General features: G+C 39.4%; 1 protein-coding gene across 1 annotated transcript in view; it reads right to left on the bottom strand.

Annotated features, from left to right (window-relative positions):
- veli (L27 and PDZ_signaling domain-containing protein veli) overlaps positions 1 to 11,238 on the bottom strand; it is a 78,292-nt gene extending 67,054 nt beyond the window's left edge. The window contains exon 1 of the mRNA XM_067136901.2: positions 11,046 to 11,238. Within this exon, the coding sequence (XP_066993002.1) occupies positions 11,046 to 11,082 (37 nt within the window). The 5' untranslated portion in view covers positions 11,083 to 11,238. The remainder of the gene's footprint in view (positions 1 to 11,045) is intronic.
- Positions 11,239 to 12,663: the final 1,425 nt, after the last annotated feature.

Raw genomic sequence — 12,663 nt, 5'->3', positions numbered from 1 at the left:
GTATAAAATACGACCATGTATTGCTTTTCTTTACTGAAAGTGCAGCTTACATGAAAAAGGCAGCCGAAGGCCTTTCAGTGAGCTTTCCGAAAATGATACACGTAACTTGCGTTGTTCATGCCCTACACAGGTTATGTGAAACTGTGCGGGCTCAGTACCCTCAAGTGGATAAATTAGTGTCTAATGGCAAAAGAGTCTTCGTAAAAGCACCCTCAAGAATCAAGAATCAATCTCTTTAAAGAGAAAAACTCGGATCTTGCGCTTCCTCCTCTGCCTATTGTTACGCGGTGGGGTACCTGGCTTAGCGCAGATAATTTCGAAAGTTTTGCATCCGTTGTGAACGTGCTAGATATTGAGATTCTTCAAGAGATACTACAAGACAGCTCTTTGAAAAGTGATTTGGCGTTTATATCTGCCAATCTAAGCTTCTTGTGTAAAACTATAGACATACTTGAAAAATCCACTAACCTGTTGTCCGAAACAGTGAAGGAAGTGCGCGCTGTTGAAAATAAATTAGATTCACTCCCGGCTTCGCAGGTACAGGGACTGTTAAAGGTCAAATATAAAAATTTGTTGTCCGACTCGTTGGCTGAATGGTCAGCGTACTGGCCTTCGGTTCAGAGGGTCCCGGGTTCGATTCCCGGCCGGGTCGAGGATTTTAACCTTAATTGGTTAATTCCAATGGCACGGGGGCTGGGTGTTTGTGTTGTCTTCATCATCATTTCATCCTCATCAAGACGCGCAGGTCGCCAACGGGAGTCAAATAGAAAGACCTGCACCTGGCAAGCCGAACCCGTCCTGGGATATCCCGGCACTAAAAGCCATACGGCATTTCATTTCATCAAAATTTGTTCGGGAAAAACAGAGGATTTCAAACAATGTGCCAAATTTCTAATGTATTAGCGGGTGCTCATGTTGGCAAAATTGATGGCGTTATTGTTGGTGACATTCCTCTCTATAACTATGCTCGTCTGACGCATTTGGCACGCATTTGTGATGGACAATTTGGAGATGGCCTTTGTTGTTCACTGCAATTCTGAGACTACTTCTAGCAATTAATATTCCAGCGTGTGATGGGTGAGTTCGAACTGGTACTGTTTTTTCAAAGATGATAAGTTGCTTTTGCCACATTTAAACAAAACATTACCTTTAAAAAATAACCATTCATAATATCTACTCTGGCATATCAAAAATTAATATATCATACAGCATGTTTCCATTCACAGACACCATTTTGCCTTAAGGAGCACGTTTGGTAGCACCATATTCTAATACAAAATATTATACTTATTTACTTCTTGAGCACGAGTAGTTATGTGATATTTAAAGGAAAATAATTTCAATTTTTTATCACATATTTTAAAGTTTTTCAGCACATAAAAAATAAATATTTTTCACATTTTTAGCACATAAAAATCCGCTCCCTAGTTATAAGTGTTATTCACGTTGTATTCCTACACTTGTTGCTAAACGTTATTTGTATTAGCTATCAGTAATGGTGACATATAGTATATGACAATGGAAACAATTTTTTCTACCGAGCAAGTAGCTGCACAGTTTGAGTCATGTAGCCATCAGCTTGCATTCAGTAGATAGTGGGTTCAAATTCCACTGCTGGCAGCCCTGACAATGGTTCTCTGTCGTTTCCCATTTTCACACCAGGCAAATGGCTGTACCTTAATTAAGGCCACAGCCACTTTCTTCCCACTCCTAACCCATCATCGACCATAAGACCTACCTGTGTCGATACGACATAAAGCAGATTGTAAAACAATTCTCCTAAAGAAAGAATCGTATCACATAGCCGTTCAGAAATTTCTACATCGTTTCCGTGGTGCTGCAATGCCTTCAAGACAATATTTAACCAAATTATTCAAGAGACAAAAAGAGAGAGCCACAAGTAACAATGGATATCAGCCTGAGAAAATCTTGAAGCTGTTTGGTGCAGGAGTGTGGTATTTACATAAAGATCAGCATTACGGTGACTGAAAATGCTATGTTTTTCTCTTTGCAAAGTGTCACTAATTCATCAGTTAAAACCACAGCATCCAGCTGCCCACATAAATTTCTTTTGGTAGATGCTCTATCTGTCAATGATGGTATAGGCGATCCTTCTCTTTTAATTATGATGGACAAAGCTTATCTCCACTTAATGGCAATGGATGGCATGCTAAAGAAGAAATTTACCTAACTCCCCAGCTATTTCCCACCAATATTCAGGCAGGTGCGCAGCAGTAATCCCATCTATCGGAGATGAGTGGCAACATAAGAGCCAAAGAATATTGAAAAAAAAATATTATGGTCAATGTAATGTTATTGTTGATCAATTTTATGAGCTTTTGATGGTCTTCACATTTAGTTTCCTTCCGACTCTGAAATACCACTGGTATCATAGTCAGTATGGTAAAACTGAATAAAACATAAATGATCGGAAATTGTATTCTCTATAACTTTTGTTATGTAGTACTTTTCAGTAGGACCAATAACATAGGAATTTAAAAAGTACATTTTAGGCGCCTTTCCCTAAACTACCATTTCATTCAGGGCGAATAAAATTGTTTATAGCTCAGACTGTACTTTCTTCATCAAATTCTGTTTACTCATTTTCTCGTGGCTTGGAGTTGATATGGACTTAACAACCAAAATACAAATCCATGATTATCTCTGTTATAACTGGTATGGTAAAACGTATGACATTTATCGACAGGACCATTTATAACATAAATATTTGAGAACTCAATTTTCATTTTTATTTTTGCTAGTGGCTTTACGTCGCACCGACACAGATACGTCTTATGGCGACGATGGGATAGGAAAAGCCTAGGAGTTGGAAGGAAGTGCTCGTGGCCTTATTAACTCAATTTTAGGCCTTCCCTTAAACTACCATTTCACTCAGCATGAATAAAAATGATTTATAGCATAGATTGTAGTGGTTCATTCCCCGACTTTACATACCAATTTCCATTAAATTCTCCTCAGCCGTTTTCTCGTGATGCGTGTACATACATACAGACAGACAGACAGCAATTATGGAAAAGTAAAAAGTATATTTCCTTGTTACTGTGGACACAACCGATACTGAAAGACCATTCTTTATAAATTCTGAGCAAAGTACAGACAAAACTCTTATTACCGAGCTCAATAGCTTCAGTCGCTTAAGTGCGGCCAGTATCCAGTATTCGGGAGATAGTGGGTTCGAACCCCACTGTCGGCAGCCCTGAAGATGGTTTTCTGTGGTTTCCCATTTTCACATCAGGCAAATGCTGGGGCTGTACCTTAATTTTTTTTTTTTGCTAGGGGCTTTACGTCGCACCGACACAGATAGGTCTTATGACGACGATGGGATAGGAAAGGCTTAGGAGTTGGAAGGAAGCGGCCGTGGCCTTAATTAAGGTACAGCCCCGGCATTTGCCTGGTGTGAAAATGGGAAACCACGGAAAACCATTTTCAGGGCTGCCGATAGTGGGATTCGAACCTACTATCTCCCGGATGCAAGCTCACAGCCGCGCGCCTCTACGCGCACGGCCAACTCGCCCGGTGTGTACCTTAATTAAGGCCACGGCCGCTTCCTTCCCACTCCTAGCCCTTCCCCGCCCCATCGTCGCCATAAGACCTATCGGTGTCGGTGCGACGTAAAACAACTTGCAAAAAAAACTCTTATTTTATATACATAGATTTTATAGTAAGCTTTTGTTCATTACTGACTAACCGCTTAGCAACAATAGAGATATTTACAGTGTCCATCAAAAGTTTGACACCATGAAAAAAGCACAAAATTCAGATTTTCTAGCAACACATTTAATGAAAAATTCTACAAAAATTCCTGAAACATGCTAACCTTGTTAGTACTCAATATAACCTCTTTTGGTTTTTTGGGATGCTATCACTCAGTCTGGCATGGAGCCAATTAACTTCCTACAATCCTGGACAGTGATCCCTCACCATAAGGCCACTAGGTTTAGCTTCAGCTCTTCCTTGGATTTGGGTTTCCTCTTCGCCAACTTCAGTGCCATAAAATTCCATAGATTCTCTATGGGATTAAGGTCAGGAGAAGGTAGCAATTTGATATCCTGGTCCTTCAACCAGTTCATTGTGAAGCAACTCCAGTGCCAGGGAGCACTGTCTTGTTGAAAAAGAATACGTTCTCCCATTAGCCTAGTGACAGATGGAACCATGACTTCCCCTCAGATTTGCACGTGTCTCTGACCATCAACAGTACCATTAATCATGTAGAGTTTTCCAGGACCTTCATATGTTATGCACCCCTCAAATCATCACTGCCTCTCCTCCTCCCTGAACAGCAGGTGCAAGACAGGCTGTCCTATTGCACCTTACTCACACTTGTCGTCTAGAATACAATTCGAATCAGCTTTCATCAGAGAAAACACATCTCTGCCATGCTTCTTTCATCCAACTGCACCCCTAGAAACACCACAGCCTTTGTCTCTTCTTAGCCAAGTCATTTAACAAAGACTTGCACAAGGCTACACAGAACATCAACCCAGCACATCTCAGACAGCGTCCTAGAGTTACGGGACTGATTTCAATACACAAAGAATCTTTCATTTTAACCAAAAGATCACGTAAACTACCTCTGCGACCTTCTTTACATAACTGATAATCTTAACCATAATGGTATTAAGAGAAGTATTTTGCGTTCAGTTCTGTTGGAGGTTAACTTAGGCCTACCTAACCTGGAAGAATCCAGTACGGTACCAGTCCCTATAAACTTGTTGACTGTCTGTCCTCAACACATGTTTTTGACACTCCAAGCCTTTCTGCAATCTGCCTATAGCCCAAGCCACTCCTCCAGATCCTAATAATCTGCCACTTCACATTTTTTTTTTTTTTGCTAGTGGCTTTACATCACACTGACACAAATAGGTCTTATGACGACAATGGGATAGGAAAGGCCTGGGAGTCGGAAGGAAGCAGCCATGGCCTTAATTAAGGTACAGCCCCAGCATTTCCCTGGTGTGAAAATGGGAAACCATGGAAAACCATCTTCAGGGCTGCCGACAGTGGGATTTGAACTCACTATCTACCGGATGCAAGCTCACAGCCGCGCGCCCCTAACCGCACAGCCAACTCGCCCGGTCACTTCACATCTGTACTCACTGATTTTTGGCCCATTTTCAGCTTTCCCAGGAAAATCGATCTAACCTTTACTTTCTTCCAACTTGACTGTTTGAAAAGCAGGCAATCCACTATTTGGCCAGATTTAACTACTCCTGAGGTTACAATTTAAGTGACCATGACAGTTCCAGGTTCATTTGTCGCAAATTTTGAATGCAGGAGAATTTTTGAAAAGGGCAATTTTTCTCTCTGGATGAAGAAAAGAAATTGAATTAGAATGTGTGAAATGGCCTTCATATCTGTTAAAAACAAAAAGTAATAACAGCACAGGAATCCTCATAGGTAGGCCCTATGTCTACAGCCGTTCCAAAAAGCATTGGTACAGCTGCACACATTCCAGAATAATTTATTTTTTCCAACAAAAGTAATTTTAAAGGTGTTTTCATAAAAGAAATACCAGCATCGTAGTATCACCCAGAATTTTAAAGATTGAGATTTGGATTCTTGGCAAAAATGTTCACTTGTGGTAAGCATTTGATCAATATAGGAACAATATGGGATTCTGCATTACTTTAAGGACAGGAGAGAACATTCGGTTTTCAATGGGTGTCAAGCTTTTGATAGACCCTGTGCTAGTATACGTAATTATAATATTGATTAGTACCATAAAAGTAAATACCTAATAGAATTGTAAAAAGTAATCTTTGGGTAGCTTGAGTATAATTTCTTTCTATTAGGCTATGATGTGCTCAAGTAACGGTTACTCCTGAAGCAAGGGAATGGCGGTATTAAGAAGAGGGATTTGGGTTCGAGGAACTCTTCCTCGATTTCGATATGATAAGTTAATATACTTGGCATGAAAAGCTTACTTACCTTTGTCACTCAATTTTTTATTGTTTTTATTTTTAGGATTAAGGGTTTTTATACTTTCTTTACTTATTTAATGTATTCTATTTAGTAAAGTTAATAGAAGAATTGAACTTCTGTCTTACGTTTTCAAAACATATGCTTTCATAAGCTTAATAACTAATTTACTAGATTATCTCAAATGTAAAAGGTTAGACAATTTAAAATATAATAAAGGAAATATAGGACAGTGAGGATTTGACCAGTTAGAATATAAGGATCTACTACCGGTCGAGCACCAATTCATGTAGGGATCGTTCTAGGAAGCTTGATAACATTGAGTGTTTGGGTTTTTAGAGGTAGTTACACACTTATGATTGCCCATGGATTATGTTCTTCTGGTTCATTTGCATTAGCTAATATTACATATGAACGTCTAGGAAGACGAAGAATACTAGTAAGTATTGATTATGCCTCAATTACCTGTTTTCCTGTGAAAAACCCAACTTTGACTGTCTGGTCGAGGGTTGGGTGGCCAGCACCAAACCCAACAACCTAAGGTAGAACCAATGGCTAAGGGTGGATTCTCTCTTAGGAGGCTTGGACAAGCCTTTGTGTAGGAAATCACACACAAATTCACCGAAACGCTGCTGCTTTGCTGGTGTGGCAGGGGAAGGCCAAAGGCTAAGGGAGATTGCCTCAACAGAAAATCTACAGTGTTACTCAAACAACTTTTTGGAGGGAACTCTGTTATAATCTGCTTCTAACTTCAAATACCTTGGAAGTATAATTTCAAAAGAAAACACAATATAACAAGAAATACTTAATAGGACTAAAAAAGTTTTTCAATTTTTTTTTTGTGAGAAATCTACTGTGGGAAGATAAAATACCCCAGAAAGAAAAACTGATCATGTTTCATTCCTACTACATTTCAATTCTCACCAATGGATTCAAAATATGTACCCTACACAAGGCTAATGTAAAATCCAGTCAACAGAAATGAAACAGGAAAGAGGCTGGCATCAAATTACCTATTATCGAACTTTTAGGAAAACTCAAGCTATGATGATTTCAACATGTAATGAGGAATGAGCACGGAATTACTTTGACAGAGAAGCAAGAGGGAAGAGATCAACAGGGAGGCCAAGGAATCGATGGATATATTACTTATCATGTTCGGCAATACACTTAAAAGCAAATATCGCTGCCCCATTCTATTTTTAATGGTTTATCATTGCTGCCTACTTGACTAGTTACATATTGAGATCACAAGACATAACCACCAACAAACTAACCTCAATGCAAGTTCCCTTACCCAAGTAAATGACCAGTCAAGATATTCATAATTAAATTGGTTTTCAAGCTCAATGAGGAATTAAGGAAATACACACTCTCTCTCACCTACACTTACTTTAATTTTACATATTTCTGCCTTTATTTTAATATATGCATTACTATAACCGTATACTATACTTCAGTGTTTGCCTGGTGTACATAATTCAGCTCCCTCCTTGAAATTTGCTATTACTTGTCGGACTTACACGAAACCACACTGTAATAATACACACAAGCAAATATATTAATTGTACGTATACCATAAGTCAATAAGAATACACAAGGGCAAAGTGTGCAAACTGTACCAAAGTCTTGACAAGACTAGGTTAGGTTACATTAGGTTAGGTTGATAAAGTTTCCTTCCATTTCAACTGCACTGATATTTACAGAGGAGGTAACATTGCTTTCCTTTTCGGAGGAGTTCTTGCAAATTTTTCTTTCTTCTTATATATCCTAATTACATTCTATACATACGAATTAGACGAAATAAGACCGTATTATTAAAATGCTGCGTTATTCATATAACACCAACTACGAGATTAAAAGCATTATTCAACCATGCCACAATTCTACTTGCCTGGTATTACCCAAACAGATTTACAATACTACAGAAAAAGAAAATATGCTTTACTTATAACCGCAAATGTAAGATTAGTGATTTTCACAACAAGGCAGTGGCAATATGTAAATCTCTCAAGTCACGAAAAAACCATGACTATATAGGCTAGTAAGATGTCGTATTGGCAAGTAGGGTCCCTAAACTGTATGGTTAGCAATACCGAATTGCACCCAACAGTTCGAAATGAATCACTACCTTCAGTATTAACAGCGGAGAAAGAGTAAGGTTGTACTCTTAGAGTATATGATTACATGGCAGGGAGTATAGACATAGTGAAATCGGAGGTCAGCAGGGAAGAATGCCAAGTGGGAGGACATACAGGAACAGAAACTATATTCTGAGAAAGAAGAAGTGGCGACCACTTGTATACTACAACTGGGAAACTGGAGCTGAAAATGATGATGAATCTAAACATCATCTGTGATAGGGAAATGTTAGCTATTTCCACTGAAGTACTAGGAGCACTTATATCTGTATTTCACCATCTGCAGATCCCTTTTTCTTTTTCAGTAATCATTTTGTCTATGCCACTAGAAGGAGCCTTACCTGCAGAATTTTGCCATGTTTCATCCTCTGCTTCATCCTTTGGCTTTTTTAAAAGTGATAAAATTGCAACACAAGAAAATTTGCACTTGTTTCCCTTTCCATAGAAAATAAATTTTCACCTATTTCAAATATTATTTCTGAAGTAAAACTACTTCTGAAACACATTCACAGCGAGCGTTAACGCACCGCAATCCGCAAGCTCACTGTAACTTCTTGTAACTCATATGGCCGCTGAAAGTAAATGGCACATACCGACAGGCAGCCTATTGTTACCAGAGGAGTACGCTCATCCCTAGCAAACTTTGGTGACATATGTATTTAAGACAGAAATAAAACTGTTAGGTTTAATTTCATTAAACAAAATCAACTTTGTAATTTTTTAAACTGTAACTAGGGATGGGAGGGAGCTAAAACCCTTCATAGCCCCTCTCTGGATCTGCCTCTGAATAAAGGGATCCTCTTTCCTGTTAGCATAGTCATCTCGATGAATGCTAAGCTTCCTTATCGAAACATGTGTACAAAGAACAGTGCCTATTGGAGGAAAGAATATCGTTCTTGCCATTCAGTTTTTGCAGTCTTAAGTTCATGGGCAGTTTTAGGGAATATGACCCAAATATGTGCTTTTCTTACTATTGCATCCATAACATTTTCCGAAGAGGCCTAGTGCAGGTCTTTCGAGCTGACACCGAATAGGCAACCTGCATGTCTGTGAGGATGATGAATTCTAATGCTGAAGACAGCACACAACCCAGCTCCGAGCCACTGGAATTAACCAATGAAGGTTAAAATACCTGACCTGACATCAAACCCGGGACCCTCTGGTCCAAAGGCCAACATGCTAACCATTTAGCCATGGAGCCACTAACATTGTAAATTAATTTATTTATATTGTGTCAGAAGCAGAGTTACATAAGATGAACCAAAAATGTCACCGAAGGTTCAGATTGTGGTGAACCAGAAATTAACAACATTGAGTGCATTCCTTGTTGTCTCGAGCAGCTCTTTCTCCATACATGCGGCAGGACAGAGACGACATTCTAGCAGATGAGCTGTAGTTTGCACCTCACCATAGCCACAAAAAATAGAATCCACCAAATATCCCCACTCCTACAGATTAATCTTACACCTAGTAACACCCGAGAGCAGCCTATTTAAAGATCTCCAAGTCATCCAGTACTCCGTATGTCCAGCTGGTAATTCTTCATGAGGTGTTTTCCATTCTCCACGATGCTCAACCCTAGTTCGCCACAAAGTGAGTTTTGCTTGCTGCTAGATTCTTTCAAGTTTCTGTGCGGTCTTCAAGAAACTTTTGCGTGAACTTAACGGTGCTGCTGCTAGTACTTCATGTCGGGTATCAGGAGGTGTGATGCCAGCAATAGTACTTTGTTTTTTTAAATTTAGGTCTTAGCTTGTGATGATGTGAAACGTTTCATTAACTGCCATGTCTACTTCTAATGAAATGAAACGGCATATGGCTTTTAGTGCCAGGAGTGTCTGAGGACATGTTTGGCTCGCCCGTAGGCCACCAGCCCCCGTGCCAGCGAAATTAACCAATGATGGTTAAAATTCCCGAACCCGGAACCCCTCCGACCAAAGGCCAGCACGCTAACCATTTAGCCATGGAACCGGACAGTTCTAATGATGAGTCTCTACAAGGTTTATACAATTTCACGCACTTAATACTTGTTACACTATCAAATAGAAGCCACCTACTGAGGTAACTCAAAAATCAGTGAAATTTTTTTTTCTACGGAAGAGTACAAAAATGGAGCAGAGTAATATAAAAATTTTGCTTGAGAAATTAGTCTACTTAATCGATACGTACAGTACGCGAACCTTTTGTTGGGCCCTGAGCTCCATAGTGCTGAATGGGAACTATGGCACAAGAAAAGGTTCGCGTATCTACTAAATGTATTTCTCCAGAATTGGGAGTAAAAAGCAATTTTTCCACGTTTCTGATATCTCCCACTGTCTTTCATAAACCGCACATCAATGTTGTTCTTTAAGCAGCATGCTTTTGAGAGTTATGGACGACAGTAGCTCAAAAAGTGGTTTAAAGCACACCAGCAATTGTAAAGAATATCATGCCTTGCACAAGTGACAGGGCCTTCATGCGCAACCGTGGTCCCTTAGTCGCCACTGTCACTCTACAAGTTATAGTCCGAGGGGAGAAGATAAAGTCTGTTAGTACTGTTCATGATAACGAAATGCCAATCCGATTCAACAGAGTGAGCCCCATGTACCATTTCATGATGATCGAGATGTAAAAGTAACGAGCGAGTTGACCGCGCGGTTAGGGACGCGCAGCTATGAGCTTGGATTTGGGACAGAGTGGGTTCGAGCCCCACTGTCGACAGCCTTAAAGGTGCTTTTCGGTGGTTTCCCATTTTCACACCAGAAAAATGTTGAGGCTGTACCTTAATTATGGCCACGAACGCTTCCTTCCCACTCCCTAGCCCTTTCCTATCCCATCGTCGCCGTAAGACCTATCTGTGTCGGTGCGACGTAAAGAAACTTGGAAAAAAATAAGAATATAAAAGCGTCCTAAGTGAATTAATTTCCAAATAATAATGCGAGGCCTCACTGAACTACACACAAAAAAAAAAGTAATAATAAACTTTACCTCTTGCTAATGTGAGTGGTTCACCCACAGCAGCCATTATTTCAATTAGACTATATCACACTATAACAACACCTAATTACAAGCAAAAGCGAAATATAAACAAATAATTATCAACCAACTCCACCTAGCCAAAGAAATCTGTCAAATTTATAAATATTCATTGCTGCCATACATGAAGACAACCTTTCCCTACTGCAAAGAATATGCATACTGCAGAAAAAGCATGGCGAGTCTAGGGAGGTCAAGACACGATTGTTACTTATCGAACCGCCATAATAAGTCTTTAAGTGAGTACAACCATATACAGTAGAGACAATACGCGACACTCAGCGAGATATCGAGGTACAGCTATTAGAGCTCTCTCTAGCAGACGGACCTGAGAACTACTGATTCTGTCATAAGATCACGTGTATTTGTGTGTGAAGTTTTTGGTGTTATTTATGCGTTTTCAGTAAGTTGACATAATAAAATAGTAGCGTGTGTCATTCCTTGATGTCTCCTCTCAACATGAGGGGAAAGGTATGTGCTGGATTTGGCTTCAGTAACTATGTAGAGAAGAACGCGCGGCCTTTCTTTCGTTTACCTCGTGACAAGAAAATGTAAGTAATACTGTGTTTGCACATATATTCTTCCAGTGACAAAGAGATTTTTATAGTACCGTACTTCATAATCTTCTGACCTGCTCGACCCATATTATAACTGGCTTAAAATATAATACGCATATTTTATTGTATAGTGCAGCAGTTAACCGTCAATACCGATGTGTTGTTGTAGGTGTGATCTGTGGGTTTTGAAATGTCACAGAAGTGTGTGGATAAGGTGTATAAGAAAGAAGGGACGTTACACTTATATAAGAAATACGAGGAAATTTGTCCTGCTTTTAAGTGTTAATTCATTGCATCATGTGTGTAAGGAATATGCCACTGTGGGCAGCCCTGAAGATGGTTTACCGTGGTTTCCCACTTCCATACCAGGCAAATGCTAGGGCTGTACCTTAATTAAGACCATGGCCGCTTCCTTCCAACTCCTAGGCCTTTCCTATCCCATCATCACCCTAAAACCTATCCGTGTCGGTGCGACGTAAAGCCAGTAGCAAAAGAAAAGGAATGTGCCGATATTTTTATTGACAAGTGCCTTAATGTGATGATAAAATGTTTTCTTAAATGAGAAAAAATACAAATCTAATCGTAAAAGTTCAGACAGGAGTGCTAAAGCAAAAAAAGTAATGCATAAATGAAAGATCAAGCCTCTTCACAGCAGTCCATTTCACATCTTCTTTATATGTCGAATTTCAGTCTTTAAATAATAACCTTTTAAATAATTAATTCATCTATCCAGAATTGCTTTAGCAACTTCGAAGTTAATATCTCAATAACACATTCTTTCTAGACGTAATTTATTTATCCATTTTCGTATATGCATTTCCATTGATATTTCATTTTAGCGCGACTTTTCAGGTCCAGTCACTAGGAGTGCCACCGTCGAATTGTCTCCCATTTTAACAAGGATAAATCCGTAAGTGTCGCGTATTGTCTCTACTGTATTTGGTGTAACTGAAGGCCAAGTGTATTCGAATTTAGAGGATTTAGGTACCAAACATTGAAATAAAAACAAATGA

The sequence above is a fragment of the Anabrus simplex genome, chromosome 1 (assembly GCF_040414725.1).
Source record: "Anabrus simplex isolate iqAnaSimp1 chromosome 1, ASM4041472v1, whole genome shotgun sequence".
Lineage (NCBI taxonomy): Eukaryota > Metazoa > Arthropoda > Insecta > Orthoptera > Tettigoniidae > Anabrus > Anabrus simplex.
This window is presented reverse-complemented; position numbering and strand designations above follow the sequence as displayed.